The sequence below is a fragment of the Chiloscyllium punctatum genome, chromosome 9 (assembly GCF_047496795.1).
Source record: "Chiloscyllium punctatum isolate Juve2018m chromosome 9, sChiPun1.3, whole genome shotgun sequence".
NCBI classification, from domain to species: Eukaryota; Metazoa; Chordata; class Chondrichthyes; order Orectolobiformes; family Hemiscylliidae; genus Chiloscyllium; species Chiloscyllium punctatum.
The window spans coordinates 81295560-81312649 of NC_092747.1; the positions used below are offsets into that span (position 1 = coordinate 81295560).

Below are 17090 nucleotides of genomic sequence, written 5' to 3' on the forward strand. Positions count from 1 at the left end.
GCAGGAAGGAGAAGGGCCAACAGACAGAAATCATGATACATATTTGTGTCTACGACGTAGGTAGGAAAAGAAATTCAATCCTGAATGCAGAATTTTGGGAGCAAGGAAGTAGATTACAGAACAGGACCCAAAAGGTAGTAATCTCCAAATAAATCTGGTGTCACATGTGGTTTAGTAAAGGAATAGGACATTAGTCCAGGTGAATGTGAGGCTGGAGAGATGGTGCAGGTGGGAAGGCTTTAGATTTCTGGGACATTGGACCATTTATGGAGGCAGTGGGACCCATAGAAGGCAGACAGGTTGTACCTGAATCAAATAGAATGAGCTTCCTTGTGGGATGGTCTGCTAGTGCTGCTAGGGAGGGTTTTAGATAACTTGGGATCCAGAGAGAATGTTCAGCAGGGGAGGATGAGTGGCTAAAATTAGAAATGACAGCAAGTGAGACAGTGAAGGCAGAGGGAGTTTGGCATGATTAGATGGTATTTATTTAATGCTAGGAATGTGATGGACAAGGCAGATGAGCTGAGGGCACAAAGTAAAACATGGGAGCATAATGTCATTGCAGTCTCAGAGACATAGCAGAGAGATAGGCAAGATTGGCAGCTCAATATTCCAGGATACGGGATCTTCAGGCGAGACATGAAAGGAGGTAAAAGAGGAAAAAGTGTCACAATTTAGATCAAGGAATATATTACAGCAGTAAGGAGGGTTGACATCTTAAAAGGCTCCTCAAATGAAGCCATAAGGATCAAAACTTTAAAACTAAAAAGGAACAATCATATTTCTGGGAATGTATCATAGGTCCCCCTATCAGTCCAAAAAGCAGGATAATGGCTCGGTGGTTAGCACTGTATCTCATTACACCAGGGGCCCAAGTTCGATTCCATCCTCAGCCGGTTGTCTGTGTGGAGTTTGCACATTTTTCCTTTGTCTGTCATTGGTTTCCTCTGGGTGCTCCAATTTCCCCCTATAGTTCAAAGATGTACAGGTTAGGTGGATTGGCCATGCCAAAATGCACATCGTGTCCAGAGATGTGCAGGTTAGGTGGATTAACCATGGGAAGTGCAGGGTGACAGAGAAGGATAGGGGTGTGGGTCTGAGAAGGATGCTCTTTGGATGGTTAGTGTGGGCTTAATGGACCAAATAGCCTGCATCCACACTCTAGGGATTTTATAAAATAGAAGAACAGCTATGAAGGTGAATTTCAGGAAGTGTAAAAGTAATAGAATAGTGAAACCCTGGGGATTTTGAATTCCCCACCATTAACTGGGGTAGTAATTGTGTGAAAGGTATGGATGGAGTTAAAAAACATCCAGAAGAGCTATTTAAGTCACTTTGTAAAAAGGCCTGCAAGAGATGGGTTGGTCATGGACTTAATTCTCGGTAACAAAGCTGGACAAGTGGTTGAAGTATTTTGGGGTGCATTTTGCAAACAGCCAACTCCATTAGATTCAAGAATGTTATGAAAAAGGACAAGGATGAGCCTGAAATCAAAGTTCTCAGATTGGGAAGTCTGATTTTCATAAGATCAGGTATGATTTGGTCTGAGTGGATTGGGCACAGACACTTTAAAGCAAGTCTGTCTCAGAACAGTGGAGTTCACTGAAGACGAAAATATGGAGAGTACAGGGCCAAAGAGTTCCAATAAAGAAAAAGAGTGTGACCATCAAATCCTGTGAACTCTGGACATAAAGGGATATACAGCATTAAAGTAAGAGAAAAATGGAGGCTTATGCAAGTTACTGAGGGTACAAAACTACAGATGCCCCAGAGGATTATAGAATGTACAAAAGGGAGCTTAAAGAGTAGATTAGGAGTGCTGAAAGGGGACAAGAAAAGAGACTGACAAAAATCCTATGTTGTTTACAGGTACATTAAGGGTAAAGGATAATGAGGGAAAGAGTAGGACTCACTAAGGACATCAGTGATCATTTGCGTATGGATCCAGAGAATGTAGGAAGGGATCTAAATGAATATTTTGTGTCAGTTTCCAATAGTGAAAGGATATAAAAATCAGTGAGAAGGTCTATGATATAATTTTAAAATCTAGCACAGAAAGAAAGTTTTGAGTGGCCTGGCAAGCTTAAACGTCCATAGATATCTAAGGCTGGATGAATAGTATCCCAGCCTATTGAGTGAGGCAAGTGAGGAAATAGCAGAGCATTTGCAAACATTATCAATTTCTCTCTAGCTGCAAGAAAGGTGTCAGATGTCTGGATGACAGCTAATGTGGTAACATTATGGAGTCATACAGTCATAGAGATACTCAATACAGAAACAGACCCTACATTTCAACTTGTCCATGCCGAGCAGATATCCTAACTTATGGCTCATATCTCTCTAAACCTTTACTATTTATTTACCCATCCAGATGCCTTTTAAATGTTGTAATTGTACCAGCACATTCCATGCACGCACCACCGTCTGCATGTGAAAGTTGCCTCTTAAATCCCTTTTAAACCTTTCCACTATCACCTTCAAGCTATGCTCTCTAGTTTTGGACTCCCCCACCCTGGGGAAAAGACCTTGACTATGTGCCCTATCCATGTGCCTCATGATTTTATAAACTCTATAAGGTGACCTTTCAGCTTCCAACACTCCAGGAAAAATAGCTGCAGTCTATTCAGCCCCTCTCTGGAGCTCAAACACTCCAACCCTGGAAACGTCCTTCTTTTCTGAACCCTTCAAGTTTCACAACATCCTTCCTAAAGCAGAGACCAGAATTGCATGCAGTATTCCAAAGTGGCCTAACCAATGTCCTGTACAGCTGCAAAGTGACCTCTCAATTCTTCTACTCAATGTACTGACCAATAAAGGCAAGCATCTTCTTCACAATTCTATCTATCTGCAATTCCACCTTCAAGGAACTATGAGCATGCACTCCAAAGTCTTTTTGTTTAGCAACATTCCCTAGGACCTTACCATTAATTGTGTAAGTCCTGCTCTGATTTGCCTTTCTAAAATGCAGCACCTCACATTTATACAAATTAAATTCCATCTGCCACTTCTCAACCCATTGGCCCATCTGACCAAGACCCTGAAGTAACCTTCTTTGCTGTCCACTACATCTTCAATTTTGGTGTCATCTGTAAACTTCCGAACCATATCTTTTTGTCCATATCCAAATTATTTATATAATTGATGAAAGGCAGTGGACCGAGCACCGATCCTTGTGGCACACCACAGGTCACATGCCTCCAGTCTGAAAATGAACCCTACACCACCACCATCTTCTATTTTCTACCTTCAAGTCAGTTCTGCATCCAAACAGCCAGTTCTCCCTCTATTCCGTGTGATCTAACCTTGTTAACTGGTCAACAATGAGGAACCTTGCCGAATGCCTTACTGAAGTCCATATCGATCAAGTCTGCTCTCATCAATCCTTTTTGTAACTTCTTCACAAAAGTCAGCCAAATTAGTGACACACAATTTCTCACGCACAAAGACGTGTTGACTTTACCTAATTAGTCCTTGCATTTCCAAATATATGTAATTTCTCTCCCTCAGTATTCTCTCCAACAACTTGCCCAAAACCAATGTTAGGCTCACTGGTCTACAATTCCCTGGCTTTTCCTTAAGAAGGGAGCAAGGGATAAGCTAGGAAACTACAGGCCTTTCTAACTTGGTGATGGGAAAATTATTGGAGGGATTCTGAGGGACAGAATGAATCTGTACTTGGAGGGTGGGGATTAATCAAGGACCGTGGTCAGCATAGTTTTGTTAATGGGAGATCATTTCTGACCAGCCTGATTGAATTTTTTGAGGAGGCAACCATGTGTTTAGATTAGGGCAATGCTTTTGATGTAGTCTATTTGAACTTCAGTGAGGCTATTGATAAGGTCCAGGATGAGAGATTGATAGCAAAGGTGAAAGGGATTCAAGGAAATTTAGCATATTGGATCCACAATTGGCTCAGTGGCAGGAAGTAGAGGTTGATGGTTGAAAGGTATTTTTCCAACTGTGTTAACGTCATTTTGTCAAAAGCATTAAATGGATGGAGGCATTGAAGTGGGTTTTGCTAGACTTCTCATCCAATTCTGCCACAGATCTCATCATATGCAATATTGCTCAGAACCCTGTTATGTTCAATGCAGAATAGAGAAATCTTCCACAAGAACTGAGCTTGTAAGAATCTTTTTTTCTGACTGGGAAACCTTTTATTGTTGTGATTGAAGCTGACAATGCATTTTTAAAAATTAACTTAATCTAGTTTTTCTACTGGGAGTGATGTTTTGCACTATTTGTAAAAACGGTTTCGTTATTAACACCACGAGGAGATGTGAAAGTCCAATTTTGTAAGTTTAAGTGAATTTCCCTGAATAAAAGTTCTTTACTGAAGTATGTTGACTTTTTTGAAGATATGAGATGAAAGAATTCATGAATTAATTAGTTGAGTGATCGGATGACAGTTTGAAGAATATCTGTTGTGGTTCTGTTGGCCGAGCTGGGAATTTGTGTTGCAGACATTTCGTCCCATCTAGGTGACATCGTCAGTGCTTGGGAGCCTCCTGTAAAGTGCTTCTGTGATCTTTCCTCCGGCATTTGTAGTGGTTTGAATCTGCCGCTTCCGGTTGTCAGTTCCAGCTGTCCGCTGCAGTGGTCGGTATATTGGGTCCAGGTCGATGTGCTTATTGATTGAGTGCCATGCCTCTAGGAAGTCTCTGGCTGTTCTCTGTTTGGCTTGTCCTATAATAGTAGTGTTGTCCCAGTCGAATTCATGTTGCTTGTCATCTGCGTGTGTGGCTACTAAGGATAGCTGGTCATGTCGTTTCGTGGCTAGTTGGTGTTCATGGATGCGGATCATTAGCTGTCTTCCTGTTTGTCGTATGTAGTGTTTTGTGCAGTCCTTGCATGGGATTTTGTACACTACATTGGTTTTGCTCATGCTGGGTATTGGGTCCTTCATCCTGGTGAGTTGTTGTCTGAGAGTGGCTGTTGGTTTGTGTGCTGTTATGAGTCCTAGTGGTCGCAGTAGTCTGGCTGTCAGTTCGGAAATGCTCTTGATATATGTTAGTGTGGCTAGTCCTTTGGGTTGCGGCATGTCCCCATTCCGTTGTCTTTCCCTTAGGCATCTGTTGATGAAATTGCGCTGGTATCCGTTTTTGGCGAATACATTGTAAAACACAGAACATAGAACAGTACAGCACAGAACAGGCCCTTCAGCCCACGATGTTGTGCCAACCACTGATCCTCATGTATGCACCCTCAAATTTCTGTGACCATATGCATGTCCAGGAGTCTCTTTAATGTCCCCAATGACCCTGCCTCCACAACTGCTGCTGGCAACGCATTCCATGCTCTCACAACTCTCTGTGTAAAGAACCCGCCTCTGACATCCCCTCTATACTTTCCTCCAACCAGCTTAAAACTATGACCCCTCGTGTTAGTCATTTCCGCCCTGGGAAATAGTGTCTGGCTATTGACTCTACCTATGCCTCTCATTATCTTGTATACCTCAATTAGGTCCCCTCTTCTCCTCCTTTTCTCCAATCAAAAAAGTCCGAGCTCAGTCAACCTCTCCTCATAAGATAAGCCCTCCAGTCCAGGCAGCATCCTGGTAAACCTCCTCTGAACACTCTCCAAAGCATCCACATCTTTCTTATAATAGGGCGACCAGAACTGGACGCAGTATTCCAAGTGCGGTCTAACCAAAGTTTTATAGAGCTGCAACAAGATCTCATGATTCTTAAACTCAATATCCCTATTAATGAAAGCCAAAACACCATATGCTTTCTTAACAACCCTGTCCACTTGGGTGGCCATTTTAAGGGATCTATGTACCTGCACCCCAAGATCCCTCTGTTCCTCCACACTGCCAAGAATTCTATCCTTAATCCTGTACTCCGCTTTCAAATTCGACCTTCCAAAATGCATCACCTTGCATTTATCCAGGTTGAACTCCATCTGCCACCTCTCAGCCCATCTCTGCATCCTGTCAATGTCCCGCTGCAGCCTACAACAGCCCTCTATACTGTCAACGACACTTCCAACCTTTGTGTCATCTGCAAACTAGCTGACCCATCCTTCAGACCCATCCTTCAATCCCCTCATCCAAGTCATTAATAAAAATTACAAACAATAGAGGCCCAAGGACAGAGCCCTGTGGAACACCACTCACCACAGACTTCCAGGCAGAATATTCTCCTTCTACTACCACTTGCTGTCTTCTGTTGGCCAGCCAATTCTGTATCCAGACCGCTATGTTCCCCTGAATCCCATTCCTCCTGACCTTCTGAATGAGCCTACCATGGGGAACCTTATCAAATGCCTTGCTGAAGTCCATATACACCACATCCACAGCTCGACCCTCATCAACTTTTCTAGTCACATCCTCAAAGAACTCGATAAGGTTTGTGAGGCATGACGTACCCCTCACAAAGCCGTGTTGACTGCATTTAATCAAGCCATACTCTTCCAGATGGTCATAAATTCTATCCCTCAGAATCCTTTCTAACACCTTGCAGACGACAGACGTGAGACTTACTGATCTGTAATTGCCGGGGATTTCCCTATTTCCTTTCTTGAAGAGAGGAATTACATTTGCCTCTCTCTGGTCCTCAGGTATGACTCCAGTGGAGAGCGAGGATGAAAAGATCTTTGCAAGTGGCGAAGCAATTGCATTTCTCATTTCCCAAAGCAGCCGAGGACAAATCTGGTCTGGGCCTGGCGACTTGTCAATCTTAATGTTGACAAAATTTTCAGCACATCAGCTTCCTCTATCTCTATCCATTTCAGCATGCACATCTGCTCTTCAAAGGTTTCATTCACTACAGAGTTCGTTTCTTCAGTAAAGACAGAAGCAAAAAACTCATTTAGGGCTTCCCCTACCTCCTCAGACTCCACACACAAATTCCCTATGCTATCCCGGATCGGCCCTACTCTTTCTTTGACCATTCTCTTTTTCCTCACGTAAGTGTAAAATGCCTTTGTATTCTCCCTAATCCGTTCTGCTAAGCCTTTCTCGTACCCCCTCCTGGCTCTCCTCAGACCATTTTTAAGCTCCTTCCTCGCTTGCCTGTAATCCTGTGGAGCTGAGCTTGACCCTAGCTTCCTCCACCTTATGGAAGCTACCGTTTTCCTTTTGACGAGGAGCTCCACCGCTCTCGTCATCCAAGGTTCCTTTATCTTACCACTTCTTGCCTGTCTCAGAAGGACATATTTATTCATCACTTGCAACAACTGTTCCTTAAACAGTCTCCACATCTCTATAGTGCCTTTACCATGGAACAATTGCTCCCAGTCCATGCTTTCTAACTTATGTCTAACCGCATCATAGTTTCCTCTTCCCCAATTAAATATCTTCCCATTTTGCCTAATCCTCTCCTTCTCCATAGTATGTAGAATGTGAGGCAGTTGTGGTCACTATCACCAAAATGCTCTCCCACCACAAGATCTGATACCTGCCCCAGCTCGTTTCCGAGCACTAAGTCTAGAATGGCCTCTCCCCTCTTCGGCCTGTCAACGTACTGAGTTAGGAAACCCTCCTGAACACACCTTACAAAAACAGCTCCACTCAAATCTTCTGCTTGAAGGAGGTTCCAATCAATATTGGGAAAGTTAAAGTCACCCATTACAACAACCCTACTTCGTCCACACTTTTCCAAAATCTGCCAACCTATGCTTTCTTCCATCTCCCTGCTGCTCTTGGGGGGCCTGTAGTAGACCCCTAGAGAGGTGACTGCTCCTTTACTGTTCCTAATTTCCACCCATACTGACTTGGTAGGCAGATCTTCCTCGACAATGGAAGCTTCTGTAGCTGTGATACCCTCTCTGATTAGTAGTGCTACACCCCCTCCTCTTTTTCCCCCCTCCCTAGTCTTTTTAAATGCTCTTAACCCTGGAGCATCCAGCAACCATTCCTGCCCCTGAGAAACCCATGTCTCTGTTATGGCCACAACATCATAGCACCAGGTACTGATCCATGCTCTAAGTTCGTCACTTTTATTCCTGATACTCCTTGCGTTAAAGCAAACACACTTTAACTGATACCTTGGTTCCTTGCCAGGAAAATCCTTCCCACTAGCTGGTCTACCTCTTGCTATTGCCTCATCTGCATCAACTCTCACCTCCGGTATACAGCTCAGGTTCCCACCCCCCTGCCATACTAGTTTAAACCCTCTCGAACTACTTGAGCAAACCTTCCACCCAGGACATTGGTTCCCTTCCAGTTCAGATGCAACCCGTCCTTCTTGTACGGGTCCCACCTTCCCCAGAAGGCATCCCGATTATCTACATCTCTGAAGCCCTCCCTTCTACACCAGCTACACAGCCACATATTAAGCTGCGCCTGCTCCCTGTTCCTCACCTCACTATCTCGTGGCACCGGTAGTAAACTAGAGAACACTACTCTGTTCGTCCTGCTTTGCAGCTTCCATCCTAACTCCCTGAAATCATTTTTTATATCTTCGATCCTTTTCCTGGCTATATCATTAGTGCCAATATGTAACAAGATTTCTGGCTGTTCGCCCTCCCCTTTTAGAACCTTATATACCTGATCGGAGACGTCCCGGACCCTGGCACCAGGGAGGCAACATACCTTCCGTGAATCCCGATCCTGACCACAATCTCCTGTCGATTCCCCTAACTATCGAGTCCCCTACCACGAGTACTTTTCTATTCTGCCCCCTTCCCTTCTTTGCCACAGTGTCAGGCTCAGTGCCAGAGAACTGACTGCTATGGATTTCCTCTGGGGTAGGTCATCCCCCCCAGCAGTATCCAAAACGGTATACTTATTGCTGAGGGGAATGTCCACAGGGGATCTCTGCACTGTCTGACTGTCCCCTTTCCTCCCCCTAACTGTAACCCATTTATCCTTGTCCTGAGCCTTAGGAGTGACCAACTGCCGGTAACTCCTCTCAGTTACGCCCTCAGCCTCCCGAATGATCCATAGTTCATCCAGCTCCATCTCCAATTCCCTAACACGGTTTTCAAGGAGCTGGAGTCGGGTGCCCTTCCCACAGATGTAGCGAGCGAAGGCGTGTGCCATGTCTTTCACTTGCCATATTCTGCAGGAGGAGCAAGCAACTGCCCTAGCATCCATACCCGACTTATCTGAACACCCACTCAGTACTAAAGTAGAAAGCTTAGTTCAAGTTGCTATAAAATTATTAACAGACTTATATGCAATAGAGGAAGTTTAAAATGAACGTTACCTTATTAACTATGTTAGAGGAGGAGGGCGGGTGGGAGACTCTTTACAGTTGTAGAGTCTCGGGTTTAGCTGCCTTGCTGATATATATGGTCACTGCTTTCCTTCCCGGCTGCCCCTCTGGTTCTCGTCACTTCCCCCGCTCCTTCTGTGAAAGGGAAACACCGCTGTCCGCTACCGGTAAGTAATTTTTTAAAAAACTGCCTTACCTTAGCTGCAGTCTTCTGGGTTTGTCTTACCTCCGCTGCTGCTCACACTCAAAATGTATAGGTGTTCTTCTTCCTCTTTTTGCAGTTCTGGTGTACTGCAGTGTGTTGTGGCCCTTTTGAATAGTGTCCTGATGCAGCTTCGTTTGTGTGTGTTGGGGTGGTTGCTTTCATAGTTCAGGACTTGGTCTGAGTGTGTGGCTTTCCTGTATTCCTTTGTGGTGAATTCTCCGTTCGGTGTTCTCTGTACCATCACATCTAGGAATGGGAGTTGGTTGTCCTTTTCTTCCTCTCTAGTGAATCGGATTCCTGTGAGTGTGGCGTTGATGATCCGGTGTGTGTTCTCAATTTCTGTGTTTTTAATGATTACAAAGGTGTCATCCACATATCTGACCCAGAGTTTGGGTTGAGTTTGCGGTAAGACTGTTTGTTCTAATCTTTGCATTACTGCTTCTGCTATGAGTCCAGAGATGGGTGAGCCCAAGGGTGTGCCATTGATTTGTTCATATGTTTGGTTGTTGAATGTCAAGTGCGTTGTGAGGCACAGGTCCAGTAGTTTGAGTATGCCGTCTTTGTTGATAGGTTCAATGTCTTGTCTGTTTTGTATGTCCAGCAGGTTGGCTATTGTTTCTCTGGCTAGGGTTTTGTCGATAGAGGTGAACAGTGCTGTTACATCGAATGAGACCATGGTTTCTTCCTTGTCTATGTGTATATTTCTGATGATGTCCAAGAATTCCTGTGTTGATTGTATAGAGTGTCTGGATCCAGCTCAGCAAACAGAACCACAACAACGAGCACCCAAGCTACAAATCTTCTCACGGACTTTGAAGAATATCTGCTTCTTCATTCCTGCTTTAACCTTCTTCTAACTTTCCAACTTTCTACCTGGTGTTTCATCCACTTGTCTCATTGCCTCTACTGTTTGCACTAGTACTTTCAAATCATTTGACGAGAGAGTGGTGCTGGAAAAGCATAGCAGGTCAGGCAGCATCTGAGGAGCAGGAGAACTGATGAAGGGCTCTTGCCCGAAACCTCGATTTTCCTGCTCCTCGGATGCTGCTTGACCTGCTATGCCTTTTCAGCACCACACTCTCAATTCTGATCTCCAGCATCTGTAGACCTAACTTTCTCCTTTCAAATCATTTGTATGATCTCCATGCTAAAAATTTCTCTCCCTCACCTTATGAAAGAACTTGCTCTTGTTATCATTCCCTAACTCACACATAGAAAGTACAAACTAAAGTGTAATTAACTTCATAATAACCAATGCTGCCAACATTTAGTTCCAGGGTCATTTAACTTGCAAATACTGAAATGTCAAAGGAGAGAAAAGGTGGGCAAAACTGAACAGTACTTTTGTTTCATCATTGTTTTGTTTCTGTTCATGTATAAAATATGCATTTTTAAAATGGTGAGTGCTGAAGGTTTCCTTTGTTTCTGTTATCAGGGATCAGCCATTTAAACCAGACACGACTGTCAGCCCCTCATTCAGCCGGGCAGATGCCTTCTTTGAGTCCAATGGGAATGAATGTTCTTGGAGGACAGCCCCTTTCACATCATGTAACAAATCAGATGCCCTCTCCGAATGCCATTGGGCCTAACATGGCATCACATGGCCCTGTGGGACCCAACATGATGCCCCATGGTCCCATGATGCCACATACTTCGCAGGATCCATCAGTAACGAATCCACAGATGCTACATCAAGGACGCATGGGTTTTTTGCAGGGGCAACAGATTTACCCATCAGTGCAGTCACCAACTCATCAGGTATCCTTTCCAGTGAATGACCCTGGCCCACAAGGAGTTTTCCCACCTGGAATAGCATTTTCTGGAGAAGGAGGGCTACTTGGACGTCCAAATAGCATCACACGGCCTTCTCCGGACCAATCTCTGTGTAAGACAGTGCCACCAGGCATGCCAGATTCGTATGCTGCTATGGGAAATCACATGCCTTCAGTCTACAATGACCCCGAATTGCAGGATGTCATTCGCCCGAATGCTTCTGGAATCCCAGAGTTTGACCTGTCTAGAATCATTCCGTCAGAGAAGCCCAGCCAGACACTGCAGTATTTTCCCCATGGGGACAGTCAGGGGCGCAAGCAGCTGCAGCTTCCTAGTCCTGGGTTTTCACACCACATGCAAGGATTGATGGGAGAAGCAAATCCAGGTAGAATGGGATTGCCAATACCTAGTGTAGGAGGACATAGTGTGGTCGGAGTTCAGGAGATGGCCATGGGTAATGCTGCTTCTGTCCCAGGTCACAATCCCATGCGACTACCTGGTTTCATGCATCAAGGCATGATGGGTCCTCAGCATCGTATAATGTCACCACCCCAAGGTGGTGTGCACACACAGATGAACAACCCAAATGCACTTATGATTCAAGGAAAGGAAAGAATCCCAGGAAGTATGTACAGTCACCCTGGCTCCATAGGATCCCCTCAGCACGACTTGATGATGCCACTACCGGGGATGGTGGGACCTCAGCAGAATATGATGATACCACCCCAAATGAGGCCTCGAGGTCTAACTGGTGATGTAGGCATGGACTTTAACCAAGGACCAGGCAATCTAGGAAATATGATGTTTTAGCTGTTTGAAGGCTTACTGTTGGAACGTTTATCCTTATGCTGCACTACATGCAGAGATATTTGAAACTCACTGGGATCTCTGTGCATAAGTGAAGATAAACTGAAAATTGTTCATATAAAAGACAAAGAGAAAGTTTAGAATGTACAAGAGTTCTTCAAAATGAAGCTTGCATTGCTCGGTCAGTGGTTTTTTTTTCTGATTTCAATCATTTCTGTGGAAGCTGGGTGACGTGCTTCTGAAAACTGCAGCTGTAATATGTGGATCACAATTCGTTACAAGTTGCACCTGTTTATGTTTACTATGTGGACTATTTCCCCAGAAGCTTCTTCTGATTGTGCACTGTATTACATTGTAAAAGGGATTTCAACTGTGACTTCGTGTTTGAGAGAGGTGAGCATCATGATTCACAAAGTATCAGTCTTGTTTACATGTTCATGTTTGGTATACACCATTTTAAAAAAAATCTTTTGCAGTTCTGGAATATAATAAACCAAACTACAATATCTGACAGAAAAGTATTAACAGAAAAGCACAAAAGGTGATTTATTAAGTCAAATTAAAAACAAAACATTGTTCTAAATAGTGGACAAACATTGAAAACTTTTAGGAAAAGCTTGTCTGTCCTCTGGTACCTCTACAACTTTGCCTGCCTAGGGACAAAATAGACAAATGTTGCACCTCATTTTAAACATTATCCCATAATGACTGTGGAGTGTTGGGATATACTTTCTGTTTTAAGTTGTGGCATGATATCATGCAGTACTGTAATATGTTTTTTTATTCTGTATCATTCATGATAAACCCCAACTAACATTTTCTATAGGAGTGGGAAACAAATACTGAAAATCCTTGTTTATCTGAGACTGATTTTTATTTTTGTCTCCACCACCTTATACTATTACATATTCCCCATGAACTTTGGTACGGAACCATTTTCCAGGGTTGTGATGTTGGAATTTAAATAAAATATATTGTTTCTTATAACCACAGTTGTCCTTTTCGTGTTAATGTGTGATCACATTCAGTGCTCTGACATATCAATTGTTAAAATTGATGGATTGGAAAACATGCCAGAATAATAATGCAATTATCATGTATTTCTGAAAATCATCATTTTATAAATCTTTTATATCCATCAATGTATTAAATTGTTTCAAAGTTCATTCAACTTATTTATGTCTTTTCTCTGTGTTGGAGATCTTTCGTTGTATACTTCAATATTATTAAGGAACTTGTTTATATTTCATTGCCCATTGAAGGGTCTTCAACTAAAAGACTAATTCTTTCAGGTACCATGACCTCTCTTTCATCATCATGTGTTTATATTCTAGATGTCCACCGTTTGTTGTATATTTATCTTTCTAAGTTTCTAATTAAGTATTACAACAAAACTTTTAATACTGTTCAAAATGCCCCTCAGGTTTGTCTGTTTAATAATTGAGATATTGGTTGGAATTATGAGGCAACGTGCTGGGAGCATTCTGGAAGCTCACATACTCAGCACTGTTTAGGAACAGCTTTTCAACTCAGCCATTGCATTTGCTGGTCAATTGACATGGGATATATAGACAACAGCAGATGTCCATTGATCCTAGTGAATGTTTTTTAAGGATACATTATGAGAATGTTAAATGAAGCAGCTGCTTTCATAGATTCCCAATGTAGCATGGCCATATCTCAGTTCTTACTCCTCGTCTTGAACCTGCTATGTATTTGACCCAGCAGGTAAATGCACAAGCTCCTGATGGAAGATAAAACATCAGAGAGCAAGACAAGATGGCTAGAATTGATTGTTACAACATAGCAAGGAAAAAACAATGACTGCAGATGCTGGAAACCAGATTCCGGATTAGTGGTGCTGGAAGAACACAGCAGTTCAGGCAGCATCCAAGGAGCTTCGAAATCGACGTTTCAGGCAAAAACCCTTCATCAGGAAGAAAGGCAGTGAGCCTGAAGCGTGGAGAGATAAGCTAGAGGAGGGTGGGGGTGGGGAGAAAGTAGCATAGAGTACAATGGGTGAGTATAAGGAAACTTTCCTCATTTCCCCTTCCCCCACCTCACCCTAGTTCTAAACTTCCAGCTCAGCACTGTCCCCATGACTTGTCCTACCTGCCTATCTCCTTTTCCACCGATCCACTCCACCCTCTCCTCCCTGACCTATCACCTTCATCCCCTCCCCCACTCACCCATTGTACTCTATGCTACTTTCTCCCCACCCCCACCATCCTCTAGCTTATCTCTCCATGCTTCAGGCTCACTGTCTTTATTCCTGATGAAGGGCTTTTGCCCGAAATGTCGATTTCGAAGCTCCTTGGATGCTGCCTGAACTGCTGTGCTGTTACAACATAGTGGTGAACCCTTCTGCTAATTAAACCAAATACCCAGAAAAGCTCACCTCACCTCATAATCTGTTAAAGTATGAGTGACAGAGAACGACTCAAATTCCACTATTTAAAGGAAAAGAAACAACTTATTCTTTATAGGTGAACATCAAACAACAATGATTTACAACTCTAAGCCTCTTTTCTCTTAAATGTTTGTTATCTGCCTCCAACTCTATAACAATATACTATTCCCACACAGCGAATGTCTTCTCCGATGTCCTCCTTTCAGCTGAAGGTCTCCCTGGGTTGGGTTCTGACTTTTACTGCAAAGATGTTTCATATGAAAAAGGTATCTTTGATAGACAGTGTTTTGAATTGCAGTCTTTTTTGATAGCAGTTACTCTCTGTCTAACTTTCAAACTGCCTGCCTCTCTTAACCCCGCAACATCAGATTGTCTCATTTGGTTCAATGTTGGCAAAACAATAAATTCAAACTCGATTGGGTTTTAGTATTCTGGGGTATAACTGAAATTGATCGGTTAAATTCGAATTGTTGTCAGAAAAGCAACCAACTCAGGTATCTGTTTCACAGCCAATTGTTACATATTTTCAATTTTTCAGTACACTCGGAGACTGCTAATTAGTCATATGACAGGTACTTGTAAGCTCTCTGTGCAAAACAGCATTCACTCTCTCTTAAAGGTACAGTACATGCCTTCAACAATATAATATCATCAAGGAACTTAGCAGCATGAATGAGAAGTCCTGTTCCAGGATACTGTGCTACAACCAGCTTAATGATCTAATCAAGGCAGGCTCAGGGAGTAAAATTGGACATTCAACGACATCTGATATGTTCATCACCCCAACCCCTTACTGCCTTTCTAAGTTTATATCTGCATGTTATTCCTCACCTCTTCTATAAGTAACTTGATTGGGTTGGGAAGTAAGGCAGCCAGATAAAAATAAACTACAAGGCAATGAAACAATGAAACTATTTAAAGAGGAGATGTTTCAGATACAGGCTGCAACTATTCGAAGAAGGGCAAAGGAGCCAAAACCAGGGCTCCTCAGTTGAGTAAATGTTTGCAATGAAATAAAAAATGCATATGAAATGAAGTAGGCCAAATTCAATTGAAGTAAAGAGGCAATTAAGACTGACACAGAAAATATCAGAATAGAATTGCAGTTAACTGAAAAGGAAGGCTCATTCCTGATGAAGGGTTTTTGCCCGAAACGTCGATTCTCCTGCTCCTCGGATGCTGCCTGATCTGCTGTGCTTTTCCAGCACAGCACACTCGACTGAAAAGGAATTTTACCTTATGCCAGGATAAAATTCTGAAGGGGCGGGGTGGAAAATAACGATAATGATAATGTCACATTGGCGAATCTTGTCCAAGGGTGGCAGTGAGAACTGACTGAGAAGGATTCTGGAAGAAGTCAGCTCGAACATCGTGATTGAGAAGGGGATCGCAGAGCACCCCCGGTTCTCAACCAGAGTAAGTGCATCCAACAGAGTGCTTTAGTGAAAAGTGACTGAACAGGATTTGTGGAAGATCCAGGGAGAGAGAGAGAGAGAGGTGCTGTTAGAAAATTTGATGGTGGCTAAGAAATAGTAGAGCTTCAGTAATCTGCATCACCTTGACCAGTAAAGATGATTCTGGTAAAGCTTGTTGTGTGTGTGGCAAGTAAGATGTGTGAGGTTTTGAATCCAGAAGAATCCAGAACCCGCACAGTCACATTTGCTTGAAGTGTCAGAGGGCAGCAGTTCTTAACTAACATTTGGCTGATCTAGATCAGTGACTGTTTTCAATATGCAACATACAAGAAGGAGAGATTTTTTTAATTACAAAATGGTGACAATAGTCCAGTTGAAAATGTGGGTATTAAGCAACTGAGAGACCTTTGGCAAGTGTGAGGCCTTTAAAAGTGAGATAGCTAGAGTTCAAAGTCTATATATTCCTGTGAGGGTGAAAGGCAAGATTGAGAGGAATAGGGAACCCTGGATAACAGAAGATATTAAGGTTTCAGCCAGAAACAAAAATTATGTTCAGGTACAGGCAGCTGGAATCAAGGGAATCCCAGCAAGTATATAGGGGATACAGGAGTTTACTTAAGAAGGAAATCAGAAGGGTGAAAAGGGGCACAAGATAGCCTTGGCTGAGAAAATTAGGGTGATCCAAAGAGGTTCTTTAAGTACATTGAAGGAAAATTAGAGAGAGAATAGGATCCCTCAAGGACTAAAGTAGACATATCACAGGAGATGGACAAGGTCCTCAATGAATATTTCTGCTCTGTCTTTATGGTGGAGAAAGGTATGAAAACTTGGGAACTTGGTAAGTTAATGGTGATATCCTGGGGACAGTCTATATCATATTAAAGGAGGTGTTGGATGCATAAGAATCTATGAAGGTGGATAAATCTCCTGGTCCAGACCAGGAACACTGCAAGAGGCTAGAGAATAAATTGCAGAGGCCCTAGCTGATAATTTTGTGTCATAATTAGCTATAGTGAGGTCACAGAAGGCCAGAGGATAACGAATGTTGTGTCCTTATTCAAGAAGGGCTGCAAAGAAAATTTTGGAAACTATAGACCAGTAAACTTAACATCTATGGTAGATAAGTTACTTGAGAATATTCTGAGATAAGACATACATGCATTTGGAAAGATAGAGTTGATTAGGAATAAATTTGTTAGAGTTCTATGATGAAGCTGATCAGAAGAGATGGGCTTCAACTGAGCCAAAATGGAATTCATCTCCTGGCTGAGAGACTATGTGTGGCAGTATGTGTGGACTTTAAACTATAAGGCAGGATG

General features: G+C 42.9%; 1 protein-coding gene across 11 annotated transcripts in view; it reads left to right on the top strand.

The window, feature by feature from the left end:
- Nucleotides 1-12933, top strand: part of bcl9 (BCL9 transcription coactivator) — a 263026-nt gene extending 250093 nt beyond the window's left edge. For all 11 annotated transcript variants that reach the window (XM_072577888.1, XM_072577890.1, XM_072577889.1 and 8 more), the window contains one exon: nucleotides 10802-12933. In XM_072577888.1, coding sequence (XP_072433989.1) covers nucleotides 10802-11949 — 1148 coding nt within the window. In that variant the 3' untranslated portion in view covers nucleotides 11950-12933. The remainder of the gene's footprint in view (nucleotides 1-10801) is intronic.
- The last annotated feature ends 4157 nt before the right edge of the window (nucleotides 12934-17090 follow it).